Raw genomic sequence first — 17,551 nt, forward strand, 5'->3', positions numbered from 1 at the left:
AAACGTGAATAAACAGCACTGTGTCCGAGGTGGATTTAAACCCAGTCAACGGGAAGACAATGGGAGAATGACATTTACAGAAAAAACAAAGTTGTTTCAAGATATTGTTTAAGGTAAAAGTATATTCAAAACCTTTTGAGTAACCACAGAGATAAAGTCTTGACAAAATGTTCTTGTCATGGCGACTGGACTTGAATTTGTGCACTTGAAGGCGTTTCACCGCTCATCCAAGACTTCTGATAGATAGAAATAAAAAATATTGTGTGAACCATAGCAGTGACGTATTGTAAAAGCTGTTTGCAGTTGAGTAGACCACACTGTGAATGTGTACATGTTTTTTTTCATGAAAATTTCTTTGTGTGTAACTGTCTTATTCAGTGATTAAGTGATAATTTACAAAAAAAGACTTTCCTTTTAGAACTAAGTACCTGCAAGCATATAAGCAACTTGTGCTTTTCATGAGTATTTAAACATTTTCCTCCAGATTCATTTATTTTCTTTTAATGGGACTTGACCTGTGTCTTGTATCAATCTTATTGGGATAAAACAATAAAACAATTACAGGTGAGCGACTAACCTATCAAAAGTTGATATTGTGTACACGTACTCTACATGAATAAGCTGCTTTTCCCTTTGGGGATTACCTATTTTATTTTTTCTTTCATTACCCAGATATCGTTTTTTAATGTTTGGATTTTCTAATAGTGATTAGAAACACTTTGATATTTTTTCATGCTATCACATGATTTTGTATCTTCCGTTAACCCCAGTATGAAATAGTCATCAGCTTAAGAATACATTAGAGTTTAATCATGACCGATGATTTTGTGGTATTAATAGATGATAACCACAGAGATACGAATTACATAGCTATATATTTGAGTAGGGGAGCACATACGAAGCATAATTATTCGAAGCTGCATAATGAAATTGGCCTTAGGAAGTACTGACGGGAACCTGAGGCAGTTTCCATTTATTTAAGCGATCCCATATGAAAATGTTGCTATAAACTACAACTCCCATAGGTATGCAGCGCCAGCCGGATGTTCGCATTGCACAAATTTGGCGCTGATCTATCCGGGTACTTCATTCACTGCTTCCTTTCGCGCCGGGTAACCGGAGAGCTGTGCGTCCATGTGCGCAGTGACTGGGAATTGATAGTCCTCTGAAATATTAAAATCCGAGCCGTAAACAGAGTTTTCGTGATGGATCTCGAGTCTTTGATCGAAGCCCTTCGGGGTACGATGGACCCGAATCTGCGAGAGGCCGCGGAAAGACAACTGAACGAGGTAAAAATTGCGATTAGTTTAATGGTGATGGCAGTTGTGGCGCGGTCTCGCATTGGGCCTCGGTCGTTCACAACATCAAGATGGTGCGATCATAGACATGGGTACCGCAAGTTACCACGATATCTCAACTGCTAAATTCCCCGCCTCAACATTTGGACTAAATCACACGTTTCTTTTTTTTCTAGCTGTAGCAAGCAGAGAGCAGTTAGGCTTAGATAAAAGGCGTTTTCGATTTCCTCGGAAACTCGTGTTCCACTTCCAACGTCAACGCTAGCTCAATGTTGAGCCAGCTGTGAGGCTAATGCTAAGTATGCTAATACCCCGAGCTCCACTAAAGAGAAAACTGTTAGCATATCACACGCAGCTGCTGCCCACTTTCGATTTGGTTCAGGGCAGACACGGTAACATGACATTATGTCTGCCCCGGTTTGCCACCAAAGAGGCCAAGCGAATGCGAAAAGTTATTTGGTCTGCGTATTATAGCTGAGTAAATGGTATTTAGCCGTATGGCTAACGTCAGTTAGCTAACTTAGCAGTCGGGTACTTGCTGGAGGAGCCGCTGTACCTCTTCTACTTAGCAGCTGCTCACGTGTCACTGACGATGAGCCCCGAAATGATGATATTCTGTGTCAGTTTAATAATTGTTAACTTACATGAGCTCACTCAGAAGCAATTTTCATCTGTCACCATCGATCCAGGATCTCCGAGCTTAGCGATTTCGTGCTAAATGACAAAGTTTTATTTTTGCCTGCTCATTGCTATGCGAGCCCTGCATAGATATTGACTTAATGATATCGTAATTTTGGACCACTGTCATTGTTCAGGCACCAGCTTGCCTCTTTAACATCGACTTAAAACGGCGTGGCCTCTCCTCACCTCCAGTTTACCCCTATCTTTATCAACCGGCGCTTCATACTTGATTATGGGCAGAAAATGGTTAAACCTCCTTTGGGCTTTGCATTCCGATGTGATTTGTAAGCCCGTGGCGTCTCTATAAGACAGCGTGTAGTCATCATATTAGGTTTTCTCAGGAATAGGATATATGGGAACATGTGGACGCAATTATAAGTGAGAATATTACCTATGTTTTAGTCTTCTCAGTAGCAGTGAAGCCAATTTGTCTACTGGTGTGAAAGCATATCTTCAGGTACACCCTTTCTCGGGATGAGGCACAAAAGACTATGTTTACAATGTCATACACTCATAATGATTGTCCTTTACTATGGCAAATGACCAAGATGCTGTCAGAGCGAGGTATGACCAAATGTTAAAATCTATGACGATGTCCTTATAAGAACTATCAATTGTATTGGATCAATACACATTGTAGTGTTTTTATAGGGAACTTTGGAAGATATCTTTTGTATTTAAATTGGGGATGTGGACTAAACAAAAAACAAAACTTGCACGTCATACAGACAAATGCATTGGATTTATTAAATAGGTGTTGAACATTGCTATTAGTTAGGCAGACCATTCATCTGTGCTGTCATCGCTTTTGTCTACAAAATATATTCTAGCTCGTCACTTTGACAGTTTTAATGAACTTATAATTCACATCAATAATTTCTGCTGATGTGACTTTAACAAGCAGAAACAAAAAATGTGAATACATTCAAATGAAAGGTGCACAGTCTAATAATTGTAATTTGATGCTGATTCATTGTAAATTGGTTGTTCATGCACATGGTTGTTTTTTAATTCTTATTTGTAGGGTCACACCCAAATAAGCTTTGTGTCCACTCTGCTGCATGTCACCATGTCTGATCAACTGGATTTGCCTGTCAGACAAGCAGGTAAGCCTTGATTTTGAACATGCTACAGTAATCTTACAGCCCATCGAAGATCTTCCCATCTCGGTCACCAATGATGAACTGTCACATGTAAATGAGAAACCAGAGAGAAAAGATGGACATTCAGCTTTAACAAGGGTTAGTCATGCTCTGTTACCCACGGACCAGAGGGAGAGCAAAGCAAAAAGACAGAAGAGATATACTGATTAATGGATTATGGGTGGTTAATTTTTTGTGGAATTAAGATACATGAATTATTTTGTGCTTCAACTAATACAAGGGATAAATTAACGTGAAAAGTTGTTCTGAGATTAATTCAACATGTCACTTATAACCACAGTACAGGGTAGAGGCTGGTCACAGAAATTCAACATTATTGTAAGTAAATTAACACACGCACCCTTCTTGTGTAAGTAAGATAATATCCATGTAATTATTGCTATATGGAAAATGTTAAGTCACTGTAAGGCTGACACTGCAAGTGATGTCACCAACAGATAGAAATGAGATAATTGCCACTTAGATATAAATATCAAGCTATAACATATCGGAAATATAACACCAATACCTAGAATTGCATTGGTTGGCTTTTTCTTGCAGTGCTATTGCTTCAATTCTGGACCTAAGAGAAATTCATATATTTTTTTTAAGATGACTTGACAAATAATCTGTTGTGCATTGGTGACTTATCTCCCTTGTTGATCCTTCCTATGACATATTTACATTAGCATAATAATATAGATTCTAATAAAAAAAACAAGACAATCTGTTGGGTCATGCATTCCAAAACAAATGTACTATGAAAATCTCAAGCTGCTGTGACCCCAGCCTCAGTTTTGTGCATTCTGGTTGGTTGGTAGGTTTTCTTTTTCAGCCCAGCACCAGAATTAAATTTTTAAATTGAAACCAGAAAAGTGTTTTCCCCTGCATTCTAATTTATAAAACAGAGGCCTTACAGTCAACCATAGCAAGAGTCACCCCATATCAGAGTCAGCAGGTCAGAGTTAAGCCAGTATTTAAATAGAAGTCAAGGAGATCGCAGTCAGTTCATCACTAAATTACAATAAATTTTCCCTGTAAAGTGTTTGAGCGGTGTCATTTTTTTCTGAAAGATTATGGTATTGTCCAAGCTTTTATCCAGTTTTGTGCCATTGTGAAGTACAATCTGCGTGGAGCTGCTTTTATATAAAGCTTGCTTCTCATCATTTCAACTCCATTGTACATGTAAAGTTTTGTTCAGTGTGGTGGGTGATTATTGCACAAAATACAAAACATCAAATATTCTCAATTAATATGATACATTTTCTGTTATCAATGCTTGATTTTTGTTTTTTATTAATGGTTGACTGGCAAATGCGCATATTCATTGACCTAAAGGAATGGTGGCATTTCCTCTCCACTTGTCTATCCAGCTCTGTAAGCTCTCAAGGTACAATCAATGTGCCATCATGTAGCCTTGTTATAATGGTCTTTGGGTCATGAAATGTAAGCAGTGGGGTATCTTTACCCCCAAAATGCTCTCTGGCCATGACATTAGGGGTCTGCTGTGTTTTTTAGCAGCCATGTACACTTTTGGACTTCTAAAGCCAACAATTTTTATCTGTTCCGATCTAGGCAATGGCATTTTTGGGGTTGAACAATAGTGTAGTTTGGTAGTCATGGAGGGGTTGAGGGAGTGCTCTGTCAGCACTGATAGGCTGGATTATCATTGCCTCGCCAGCGGTGTAAACATTTGTGTCAGCAGTCTGATGATGGCCTCAGTTCCCTCGGATACCTCCCCCTATAAGCCACATAGCTCAAAGTTGGGCCTCACTCTTGATGTCAACCTGACTCACACCCTTGTGTCACATTCAAAACTACTCGAACAAAGTATTAATTTGAATGTCTTAAGTGGCTCTGAATTCACACTACAGTGATGACCAGTCATGATGATATAAATGTATTCAAAACAAAAGTGTGCCAGTTAAGATTTTCCAAACAGTTTAACAGCAAATGAATCTTACAAGTGTAAAGGAGCAACTGCTTTCATGAGCAGAACATTTGAATTATTTCAACAAACATAAACAATATATGATTTAAGACCTTAAAGAATAATACTTCGGAAATTGCTTCATTTGTAAAGGGGTAAAACAAGTTTACTCTGGTATGTACAAAACTATTTCAGATTCTTCTTTAGTTCTATTTACTGTCTATTAGCTATTTTACTAACCATAAGATGTAACATGTCATTATTTTTGACTTCATAAAGCACTTATGTGTTCTACAAAGGGATATTTTCTGAAATGTCATCATTTCATTCTGTCAAGGTGTGATCTACCTTAAGAACATGATAACTCAGCATTGGAGCGATGGAGATGGCTCAGGCACCGAGCCGCCTGTCAATAACATCCCCGACGAAGACAGGCAGTTTATTAGAGACAACATAGTAGAGGCTATCATCCACTCCCCTGAGCGTATCAGGTAAGCATACATTGCTGGCTGACAAGGGACTGGGCATCCTAAGATTACTGTTCTTTATCTCATTTATTTTTGAACTTTTTATAGTATGGCATTTTCAACACAAATATAAATAATTGGGGGAGGCATGGCGTCATTGTTTATCCATGATGGGTCAGTTGCAAAAAACGAATATCCCAACGGAGATAAAGAAAGGATAAGGTATTATTCAATTGCTGGCACATAGATATAACCAAGTACATCTATTTATTCTATAGCATCCTATATGTTTTAACAAAGACAGCAAGCCTCCTTCTCTCTACAGTAGAGGCCTCCATTTCCATGTCCATTTAACTGACCCAGACCCGGTGTTTCCCTATAGTTGTGCTGTCAGTTTGCACATTCCGGTTTGCTCCCACTGGCAAAGAATCACCAACTGCTAAGCTGAGTTCTGCTTTTGATATTTCAGGTGGTAATTTTGACGTGACTCCTATGAGACAGAGTTGAGGGGCTTCTGGTGGGGATAATTCAAGCAATTCGCTTAACTTTTCCAATACTATATTTGAAGAATGGCCGAACCACAGAGCTCTAAAATATGGTCATGAAAGTCTGTTAGATTTCAAATACAAGTTGTTTTGTCTCAGGCCTTTTTAATGAAGCCTTGTTGATGATGTAGTTGCATCTGAATAATTTTATATTATGTTTATTTGCCATGAGTTCCTGGATAGACCTTACTATATTTGTTTCCCCATTTGTCTTCTTCAGTGTCACAGTTGAGGTCTTGCAGCCAGATTAGTCGTACAAAGAATCCCCACAACAAGCATTACTTCAGAGGGTTGATGCTAAGTGAGCAGATCTCTTCAACTCAAAGAACAACGTAACTGAGTTTCCCCCTTGCCTGGTTTGATGTTTGGCACTTCTGATACTGCTTCTGAACTGGTGATGCCACTAGAACATTCCATCCCCTCCCAGGTCAAAATCTTCACTAACCTGTTTAATTGACCTAAACGTCCTATCAACCTTGTTGTTATCCTAACTCATCCAAGTTCTCTACAAACGAGGTTTCTCACCCATTTGATTGGGGAAAATAGTTACCTATATTGAAATTTCCCAAGGATCTACCTACCGTCATTGATTTATGATTAAGGTTTGGTACAACTAAAATTTTAGTGATAAGAATTCTCTCCCAGAGGATAAGTGACTGATGTCCATTTATGAGGGTCATTCTTTTATATTCTGAAGCATTAGGGGCATAATGAGTAACATTGTATTGTATATTCGGCATAGTTTTATTCCAAGATATTTCCTCCCAGACAGTGCTTGTTTGAATAGGAATGAGCTGACTACTGCTAGATGAGATCCCATTGACACTGGCATGACCATGGGCTTGTTAGACTTTGTCTTCCGATACCTAACTTTTTCATTTGTTTCAAAAAAGAATAGGATTGATGTTCAAGTAGATGTTGACACCGACCGTCCCTTTCAATTCCTGTCTCTACCTTTATTGCCCATCCAGAGACTCTTGAAATGAACAACAAAGTTGGGAGCAGGTCTTGTTTTCTGCCCCAAGACAGATGGCAGTGGAGAATTGCCTTCAGCGCTGTGTAGATCAGTTTTACCATGTCAATAAATCCCAACCTAAAACAAAATGTCTCATGGAGAACAAATCCACACTAGGTGAAGCAAATTCTGTCCGAGGTTGACCTTACTTTTACAAAATGTACGTAGTTTAATTGTATTTATTGAAAATATACACAAGTCTCGTTGTCAGGATATTTGTCTGCATACAACTTTCACGTTGATTGAAGTCATTGGTCAGAAGCTCAGTGGATCCAGTGGATTCCTGATTCTTGAGGATCAATGATGCTTGACCAATGATTCTTGAAGACCGTGTCAGAAAGATTCCATATACACCTTCATCAAAATAGGTGTCATTTAACTCTTTGTAGATTATGGGACTATAGGTGGTTTTCCAGGTTTCATGCATGAATTCCACTTTACTTCCACTCCAATTCCACATCCCAATTTTGTATTGAGGACCTCCAGCCCTTGCACTTGACCTGTGGTCAGTGTTAGAATTCATTTTTGCAATGTGAAGGGGGGGAAAAATGGGAAACTTTCCTAATTTCCCACTTGTGCCTCATTCTAAAGCTGTCCTTTTCAACTTGTCAGGGTCCAGCTGACAACCTGCATCCACCACATGATCAAGCATGACTACCCCGGCAAGTGGACGGCAATCGTTGACAAGATCGGTTTTTATCTGCAGTCAGACAACAGTGCAGGGTGGCTCGGCATTTTGCTCTGTCTTTACCAGCTGGTCAAAAACTATGAGTAGGTCAAAGTTTTCCATCTTAAATGTACATTTCATATGAAAGGAAGTCACAAGCTTTTGAAGCTAACGCCACCTCTGTGAAAACAGATATAAGAAACCGGAAGAGCGTCAACCTCTGGTGGCTGCCATGCACATCTTCATGCCCATGTTGAAAGATCGTTTTATTCAGCTCCTCTCCGATCACTCCAGTGACTCTGTCCTGATTCAGAAACAGATCTTCAAAATCCTTTATGCCCTTTTCCAGGTAATCTCTCTCTCTCTGCCTACATCTTTCTGTGGTTTGACTTAATGAGTCCCAATGCATTCATACTCAAAGAGCACTTTTGCCGCTTATGCGTCCTCATCTTGTGCAAATCACTGTAGCTGTATGAACCAGTGGTTGAATTTTTAAACACTGGATCTTTCTGTCATTACAGTATAATCTTCCACTGGAACTAATCAACAGACAGAACCTGACAGAATGGATGGAGATCCTCAAGACAGTGGTGGATAGAGATGTTCCTCCTGTAAGGACACAACGTTGTGTCTAATAACCTGCATATTTTTCTTTTCTGCACAAACTAATCCTTTCACCATGTCTCGTAAAAGGAGACAATGCAGATAGACGAAGATGAGCGACCTGAGCTGCCTTGGTGGAAGTGTAAAAAGTGGGCTCTTCACATTTTAGCCCGTTTGTTTGAGAGGTAAACCCCTAGTCATTACCTCTACTTTCAAACCCCCTGTCTTTCTATGCCATGCAATTTAAAGATTGCATTCTTGTTTCAGATATGGAAGCCCTGGGAACACAACCAAAGAGTATGCAGAGTTCGCTGAACTTTTCCTCAAGGAATATGCAGTTGCCGCACAGCAGGTAAAACCTTCATGATGGTTTGGAGACAGGAGCTCTCCGGTTAGGTGGAGCGTTGTTTTGGAGTGCAGGCCTAAAATGTCTTTGTGTTCCAGGTGCTGCTCAAAGTCTTATATCAGTATAAGGAAAAGCAATATGTGGCTCCCAGAGTTCTCCAGCAGACACTCAATTACATCAACCAGGGGATTGCACATGCTCTAACGTGGAAAAACCTCAAACCACATATCCAGGTAGGAATATATTGTATATGCAGCGCAACGCAGAATGTACTTTCAAATTTACTGTTCTTTCTAAATTTGAAGCCATACTAAGTTTGACCCTAAACCTCAACATGAACAATGTGTTCAAAGGTTTTCGTTAACTTTCGTAAAAATCAATAATGCTTCACCAGAGGTAGTTTTTCTTCATTATACGGGTCTTTACCCTCATTTATTTGTGTCGTGTGGAAATGTAACAGTATTCAAAAGTAATGAGTTTTCTGTGATCTTTAATTAAACAAAACCGTGTGTCTCATTTTGCCCTGTCTGCCCATTGATAACCTTTGGCGTGTTGTCCCCCAGGGTATCATTCAGGATGTGGTATTTCCCCTCATGTGCTACACAGACAGTGATGAGGAATTGTGGCAGGAGGATCCTTATGAGTACATTCGAATGAAATTTGGTAACCACAATATTTGCAATTGTTGCTCCAAAGTACTTCCGTAAAGAAGTCATGACTAACCATTAATCTTATCTCTGTTGGCCCCCTCAGATGTATTTGAAGACTTCATTTCTCCTACCACAGCAGCACAGACACTCCTATTCACTGCGTGCAACAAGAGAAAGGAGGTCAGTTTGTGTGCTGCTGTTTGTTGAATACTATGTGTTAACTGCTGTTCAATGTCCGTCTACTCCCTCCACCAAGCCCTTAATACACTTTTGTAATGTGAACACCAGACATGGGTATTTATCATTTTATCATATTTTTTAAAAACTGCTGCTGATTTCTGTGGAAGTCATTGAATTTAAGCCCCCCACCCCCCGTGCTCTCATATCTCACTTCCTCTAATAGCTATAATGGATGGTTGACTTTTACAGAAAATGGCTTCTGTGTGCTGTGAAATCCCGTCATTTCACCGGCCAAAAAAAAGGAGGGTTTTAATCTATGGATGAATGTGCTACATTCAATGGATACAGCTGACCATGATTGGGAATTGACAACTTTTTTCTTTGACTTTAATGTGACATAAATTATTGATAATTTAGAAAAAAAATCTGGCTTTTTAAAATGTTGATAATGAACCCGTAACCACGATAAAACGTCAAAATGGGCCGCTTTGGCCTAAAGGTAGCCATGGCCGCTGGTGTCATCTCACCATCCTGCTGGTAGAATGGGAATGGTGAAGTTAAGGATTATTGTTTTCACCCTCTTGACCATCACAAGTGCCTTTTTAACCACACACTTCAGCCCCAAATGCTCTTTGGGTGACACAAAGTATGTGCCCATCCCCTTAGTGTCTTCAATGTCTGTATACATATTTATCATGGGTTAAAAAGGCAGGCGCCAAATTTCTGTGCAGGGGATTTAAGTCATCAAAATGTATTCTGTATTCCCCATACCCTTTATATAAACTGAATCATTTCGTCCCTAGCTCACGTACCATAAATTGACTGATTTTAAAATGTTTAAACTCTGAGCTGGTCACGAACTCCACTTTTAAAGTAAAAGAAAACAACAATAAACGGTGCTGATTGATTTTTGGATTGGTATTTGTTGATTTTAGTTTCTGGGCACGTGTTTGTTTAATTCAGCCTTCCTTTTACCAAATACAAAGGAGCAGACTGTGATGCAGCTGAAACTTTCAAAATTGAGTAAATTGGTTAGTGAGAGGTTTATTTTCTACTTGATTACCAAGCTTGCTCGCATAAGTCGTTAAATATCCTGTACATCTGGTCTTCATTGTGTCTGAGAGGAAAGGGGGGGCTCTGCCTTGGAATTCCCAAAGGAATCCACATCAGCCCATTATATTACAGCTTCAGTAACTCATGGGGTACATATTCAAGGAGTGTGACCCTCCCCCTGATCACAGTACTAATCATGAGTGGAGTTTTGTGTTGCCTTATTGGAATTGTTGTGAAGTTTGTTGCTTGTCATGTGTAACTGAGACACCTATTCTTAAAAATCATTCAGAAACTAGATATATTTTTGCTATATAGTCACTGTTTGATTGCTCTGGCCAGGTGCTGCAAAAGACCATGGGCTTCTGCTACCAGATTCTCACTGATCCTGCCTCTGACCCCAGGAAAAAGGACGGTGCACTCCACATGATCGGCTCACTGGCTGAGATTCTGCTAAAGGTAAATGGCTCCTGCACAGCTTTTTTTTTTTTTTTTTTTTTTTTTTGCTATATGTCTGAATATACCACTTTGTTTCCCGAATACAGAAGGTGTTATTCATTTTGCTGAAAACATTTTAAAATGTGCAATTTTTAAAATGCAGTCTTGTCATGGCACTACTTACTGGGGCATTAGACATGGCCTTTAATTGTGTTCAGTAACAGTAACTTGGACAACATGTTAAGCTTTTTGCCTATATAGATGTTATTTGGCTGTGAATAAAAAGATTGGAGTTGCAAGTTTTGTTTTTCTTATACCTCTGTTCCTGTCTTTAAACACAGAAAAAGATTTATAAGGACCAGATGGAGTTCATGCTGCAGAATCACGTCTTCCCCCTATTTCATAGTGAGCTGGGCTACATGAGAGCCAGAGTAAGTGCGCGTAGCATTGAATGATGTCGCCCTGGACTAACGATAGGCTGTGATATTGTAACAAAAGCATTTCAGTTTTTCAGGTAATGTAATTAGTATTACTTGATTCTCTCAGGCCTGCTGGGTACTGCATTACTTCTGTGAGGTGAAGTTCAAAAGTGACCAGAACCTGCAAACTGCTCTGGAGTTGACCCGCCTTTGTCTCATCAATGACAATGAAATGCCAGTAAAGGTGGAGGCTGCAATTGCTCTGCAGGTTCTCATCAGCAATCAGGAGAAAGGTGAGCAGAAATGGTACATCAGTTTGCTAATAAATGCATACATTGGTGTTCGTTTGAGTATCTAACACTTATTCTGGATTCTCTAGCCAAAGAATACATTACCCCCTTCATCCGGCCAGTAATGCAGGCACTTCTGCATATTGTCAGAGAGACAGAGAATGATGACCTCACTAATGTCATACAGAAGATGATCTGTGAATACAGTGAGGAGGTCACTCCTATCGCAGTGGAGATGACACAGCATTTGGTAAGTACAATCGGTAAAGAGGGCGAGTGATATAATTTCATGTGATCTCAGGGTTCTTGTGATCTAAAGAGGCATTACTCAAAATCACTTAAAATAAGGCTTACACAATTATCTGCTTCCCCTGTCTGTCCGGTAGGATTTTATTTGTTGCAGCAGCTTGAGCGTCACTAGATTAACAAACCCACAATACACTTATTTGAGGGCAGGGTAATCAACAAAAAAACCTTTATGCTTGAAGTTGTTTATTTGTGGAAGATTGTCTCTTCGTGTCAGTTGTATTGGCATATTCAATACAGATTTACATCCATATTTTAGTGCAGTTTTGCTAAATGTATCTGTTGGATATCCCTCAGGAAAGAGCAATGAACTCAATGTACTGCCATCCTAACACGTATCATGTGTATTACTTTTCCATAAAAAGCTGCTGGTATCAAATCAGAGTCTCTGTCTGGTGAGATATATTCATTCAACGTCAAAGCATATTTATTGAAGTCCTTTTTTTTTCTGACAGGCAATGACGTTCAACCAGGTGATTCAAACGGGCCCTGATGAAGAGGGAGGCGATGACAAAGCTGTGACAGCTATGGGCATCCTCAACACCATTGACACATTGTTAAGTGTAGTGGAGGACCACAAAGAGGTTAGCAGCACTGATGCGCGGCCGGCTTCCTACACACTCAACTGACTCCTCTCGGAGTCACTTCCTGTGCAGAGGCAGCTGTGGTCTGCGATAGTCTTTCCGCCAACAGGCTTCAGCCACCCACAATCACCTTGGAACACACTCTGTTCTCACCATGTTCAAAAAGATTAAGAGGCTGAGGCAGAAGCTAGAATTAGTACAGGGGCTTGCTGCCATCATGTTTGCTGAAACACAGTACTGCTGGTGCTTAAAGCCATTAGACAAGACTGAGCATTGCTTTACAAAAAAATCCTCAGACTGAATACCTTCTCAGTGTTCATACAGTTAAACAAAATTGTATATATGTTTTTTAAAAGAAAAAAAAAAGGGAGTGTCTGTTATTAACAAGGACTGTGATGTAAAGGCCTCTCCATGACTTGCTGCATTGACATGCAAGCTAGATAGCCGTGCAGCTTTTTTTTTTGTATTCTTTTGTCTCCGTTATCTGCTGCTACTCTCCTTGATGGGTGCTGATAGTGCTAGCTATCGCAAGGAAGTCTTGTGTACTTGATCCTCTAATGGTTCAGAAGAGCAGGTCCTGTGAAGAGCTATGTTTTTCCTTTGCTCGGGAGAAGTTTGTGGGTCAGAGTAGGGCAGTGTGCCTCTGAATCAAAAAGCGGCTCCTCGTGGGGCTTTGCGTCCATATGGCTTGCAAAATGACATGATGGTCCACTCTAACTGTCTTGAACAGTGCTATACTTCCCTCCAGTCCTCACAGCAATCTCCGCAGCAAATAGCTGAATACCCATAAACCCGTCTCTTCGTTGCCCATTATTACCAAATGTTAATGAATTTGTCCCTGACCAGTAGACAAACAGTGCAGTCAGACAATTGTTTTTAGAAGACAGCTGTGCACCTTTCGGCGCAAAGTGTTCCCTCAATTTCATGTGGACTCAGATACAGAAGTAATATTCTTGGGAATATACTCTGCCGACAGAACCCTCTTTTGACTCTTACCAGGATTCTTGATAATGTTCCTAACCTTGAATCAGCTGGTCGTAGGCTTAAAATGGAGACTCCACACTGGTTTTCAGTGCCTTACCAGATCTGATCTCATCCCAACCTGAAGTCGAACTTGAGAGCAGAAAATGTTTCCAGAGGCTCCTTTTATGCTCAGTGTTATTCTTTGGCAGAACATGTAGTAAGCCGTAATTAGTGGCTGCGTGCTTGGACTTCAGCACTTGGCAGTTGTTAGTCCTCTATCTTGGCGTGACTGTTTCTTTACCCATAGCAAACTTATAACAATAGATAATAGGGTGTCCTGCATCACAAACCAGAGCCAGTGGACATCGCTCCTCACACTGTTTCTGGCGCAGCCAACATTTCCTCTGCTGATCCAGTGTAGTAGGCAAATTTGTAAGGGGGAAATGTTATTAATTTGCCCTCCATGCACAGCTCCTGACCCCTCCCTTCCCGCTCTCTCCAAGGGTTTTTGCAGGGGGCACATAGCTTTTCTTCCTGTAAAATTTCCAACAGATGGCCTTGATTCAATTGCAGGGGTTTTTAAGTTATTACCCGGTGGTATTTCAAATCCCACTGTAGTGAATTAATCATAATTGCCTCTTTACTTCTTCAGATCATCCAGCAGCTAGAGGGCATCTGTCTGCAGGTGATCGGTACAGTGCTGCAGCAACATGTACTTGGTATGTAGTTACCACCTTTTCCTGGCCAACCACATTCCACCCGCATGCTGCTCAAAACATTTAAGGTCCATTGACAATAACCTTTGTATTTGCTGACCGTGACTCTTTGCCTTTCCCCGTCTTTTCAGAGTTCTATGAAGAGATCCTGTCCTTGGCTCACAGCCTCACCTGCCAGCAGGTGTCACCACAGATGTGGCAGCTCCTGCCACTTGTGTATGAAGTCTTCCAGCAGGATGGATTCGACTACTTCACAGGTTCTTAATTTAGTAACCAGTGCTTGCATTTACATTGAAGTCTCAGAAGATTTGTAAGCCTGCGGAAATTGATACTTCTGACAGAGTTCTTTATCTTGTCACAATATTTCATATCGCACAAAACGTTCAGGCTTGCTGGATCAGCTGCTTTATTGACATGTGAATAATATCTCTTTCAGATATGATGCCCCTCCTTCACAACTATGTAACAGTTGATACAGACACCCTTTTGTCAGACACCAAATATCTGGAAATTATCTATAGCATGTGCAAAAAGGTAATGTGTTGCAGGCAACGCATCTGAAACTGTGTTTGGATAATCATGTCTGGCAGTGGTTGGAAAGTTTATTTTGACCGGTCTATTCATAGGTGCTGACAGGTGACCCAGGTGAAGATCCAGAGTGCCACGCAGCCAAGCTTCTCGAAGTGATCATTCTGCAATGCAAAGGCCGAGGCATTGACCAGGTCAGTGGCTTGACAGAATTTCCCCCCTGGTCTGTAAGAGTTAAGCAAGCAATACATCGTATAAATACTGGTTTGTTTGTTTTTTGTTTTATTAATAGGTTGTGCCCTTATTTGTTGCTGCTGCCCTGGAGCGTTTAACACGGGAGGTAAAGACCAGCGAACTGAGAACCATGTGCCTGCAGGTGGCCATCGCTGCTCTTTACTACAGCCCCCCTCTCCTTCTCAACACTTTAGAGAATCTGCGCTTCCCCAACAACACTGAACCAATCACAAACCACTTCATCAGCCAGTGGCTCAAAGATGTTGATTGCTTCCTTGGGTACTTTCAGCTCAAAAAATTCCTACACAATAATTGCTTTTTCGGTCTTGAGTGTGGTAATTTAACTATTTTATCCAAATAAATCATTTAAGCGACCTCTTTTAAATCTTTGTAACAGCCTCCACGACAGAAAGATGTGCATCCTTGGACTTTGTGCACTCATTGACTTGGATCACAGACCCCAGGCTATCAATCAGGTTGCCGGCCAGCTTTTGCCTGCTGCCATTCTGCTTTTTAGTGGCCTGAAGAGAGCATATGCCTGTCGAGCAGAGCACGAGAATGATGATGAGGATGACGACGAGGATGGGGAAGAGGAGGATGACAATGGTAAGTGAATGATGACTTAAGGTAAATATGAAGTAGCACCCGCTGTTATGTTGAAACATGTTCCCTTAATTTTCATAGCCGAGTTGGGTAGCGACGAGGATGACATTGACGAGGAGGGTCAAGAGTATCTGGAGATGCTGGCCAAACAGGCAGGGGAGGATGGGGATGATGAAGATTGGGAGGAAGATGATGCTGAGGAGACGGCACTTGAGGGCTACACTACAGCCGTAGATGATGAAGACAACTTAGTGGACGAGTATCAGATCTTCAAAGCCATACTACAGAGTAAGATCAGCTGTGAAAACACTTTTTACAATTCTACCAGTAAATATGATCTTGAACTTATGACCTGTTGTCTTTCATGTTGCAGATATCCAGACTCGTGATCCAGCATGGTATCAAGCACTAACACAAGCCCTCGATGAAGAACAAGGCAAACAGCTTCACGATATTGGCACACTTGCAGACCAGAGACGAGCAGCACATGGTGAGAAATGTTCCCAACATTCTCTTAGTTCCAGCATGAGTTGTCATTCCATGTTCTGTGCAGGTAAGGCATCCATTTAGAGCATGGGTTTTCAACGTTTTTCAGGCCAAGGACCCCCATACTGATGGAGAGATGGCGCAGGGACCCCCCTACTATATATGACATTGTATGAAACTGTGTTTTATATTAAACTGGGCCTAGTGCCATGTGTGAACACACCTTGTTATTGTGCATTCAATACTAAGCCATTCAAGTAATACACAGGTTCACATATTCATGTTTTTCTTTTAAACACGTGCAAGTACAGTACGTATGCTGGCTGTGGCGCTGCCATGTACAAAAACCTTAACTGATACCAAGGCAACATTGTCAATTGCGTGATAATCAAGCATACAAACTATACAGATTGATGTTTTTAAACACAAATGCAGAAATGAAAAGCAGTGATAGTCCCACTGACATGTATAAACATACCTGCTATCTTGCATACCGCACTGAGCTATTTTAATAATGGACAGGTTCATGTTCACATGGGGGATGGGAGGTGAAAAAGAAAGCTGGAGAGCCTCCCCCATTGACCTCTCATTTAGAAAATATAATTGGTCATAGGTTTTTATTGCAATGCAGTCTTGATATACATTTGAAAAGAACATACGTTTTTACCAACAAAGACTGACAAACAGTTTCAAGACACTACCTGTTCATTTTATATTACAATTATTGTTAAATTTTGATGTCACGTTGCTTCAACAAATTGCAATTCTGATGTGATATTAGCTATTTTACTTAGGGATGTAGAATGAATTCACAACACATCTTGGGTTTTCGTAAGACAATTAGAAGTCAAACTACCAGGATGTACATTTGATTGGATGGGAAATTACTCACTGCCTGTCTAAATGGTTGTATACAATTGCATTTATATGTACTTAAAGTCCCATTAAAACCATGGCCAATTTGTTTCTGATAGCTTAAAAAAAAAAAAAACTTGGGTGAGAAAAATAAACAAGATTTTCTTTGTGTTTTTTGGCACTTTCAAAATAAAGGTTGATGTGATTAGATTTGTTTTGATTTCTTTATTTACACATTGATAGTGTTTTTTTAATTTTTTTTATATGGCCTTTAAATAAGACTGAAGAGAATTTCCTGGAGCTTGTTTCCTTTCCTCTACCTCAAGCGTTTCAACACAGTCGTTTCTTCTCTCCCCCCCCCACCAGAATCCAAGATGATCGAGAAACACGGCGGGTACAAGTTCACAGCGCCAGTGGTGCCATCTACTTTCAACTTTGGAGGCACTGCTCCAGGAATGAATTGAGTCATCTGTTGTACTTTTTATTACTCTGTGACTGATTGTAGTGAAGTGAAAAAAAGCTTGTGTTGTTCCCTTAAGTAGAACTGGTTCTTCT

The 17,551-nt window shown here is 40.4% G+C and overlaps 1 protein-coding gene across 3 annotated transcripts; it reads left to right on the forward strand.

The window, feature by feature from the left end:
- Positions 1–1,099: 1,099 nt before the first annotated feature.
- Positions 1,100–17,534, forward strand: ipo7 (importin 7). 3 transcript variants are annotated; one of them, XR_015108846.1, is made up of 26 exons: positions 1,101–1,289; positions 3,004–3,085; positions 5,389–5,542; positions 7,691–7,849; positions 7,938–8,094; positions 8,267–8,356; positions 8,439–8,533; positions 8,616–8,700; positions 8,793–8,927; positions 9,258–9,357; positions 9,448–9,524; positions 10,917–11,033; positions 11,354–11,443; positions 11,559–11,724; positions 11,811–11,971; positions 12,483–12,611; positions 14,227–14,293; positions 14,422–14,547; positions 14,727–14,824; positions 14,917–15,012; positions 15,111–15,158; positions 15,247–15,331; positions 15,450–15,658; positions 15,737–15,943; positions 16,029–16,145; positions 16,251–16,361. XR_015108846.1 is itself a non-coding variant. In XM_086174490.1 (25 exons), exons 1-25 carry the CDS (start codon positions 1,206–1,208, stop codon positions 17,458–17,460), a joined length of 3,120 nt encoding a protein of 1,039 aa, XP_086030616.1. In that variant the 5' UTR covers positions 1,100–1,205; the 3' UTR covers positions 17,461–17,534. The 3 variants fall into 3 exon arrangements, 2 of the variants coding, with proteins under 2 accessions (XP_086030616.1, XP_086030617.1); XM_086174490.1 differs by lacking the exon at positions 16,251–16,361 and adding an exon at positions 17,363–17,534 and having other exon boundaries at positions 1,100–1,289; positions 15,111–15,331; XM_086174491.1 differs by having other exon boundaries at positions 15,111–15,331.
- The last annotated feature ends 17 nt before the right edge of the window (positions 17,535–17,551 follow it).

This window comes from Fistularia commersonii, chromosome 27, assembly GCF_037954325.1.
Source record: "Fistularia commersonii isolate RoL2024-O1a breed Wild chromosome 27, RoL_Fcom_v1.0, whole genome shotgun sequence".
Taxonomy (NCBI): domain Eukaryota; kingdom Metazoa; phylum Chordata; class Actinopteri; order Syngnathiformes; family Fistulariidae; genus Fistularia; species Fistularia commersonii.

What these genes read in the sequence shown, in the direction of transcription:
- ipo7 (XM_086174490.1), top strand. Translation starts at nt 1,206, where the DNA reads ATGGATCTCGAGTCTTTGATCGAAGCCCTTCGGGGTACGATGGACCCG. An exon ending in TTTGCCTGTCAGACAAGCAG is followed by an intron (nt 3,086 to 5,388) that starts GTAAGCCTTGAT and finishes CATTCTGTCAAG; the next exon opens with GTGTGATCTACCTTAAGAAC. An exon ending in CCAGAGACGAGCAGCACATG is followed by an intron (nt 16,146 to 17,362) that starts GTGAGAAATGTT and finishes CCCCCCCACCAG; the next exon opens with AATCCAAGATGATCGAGAAA.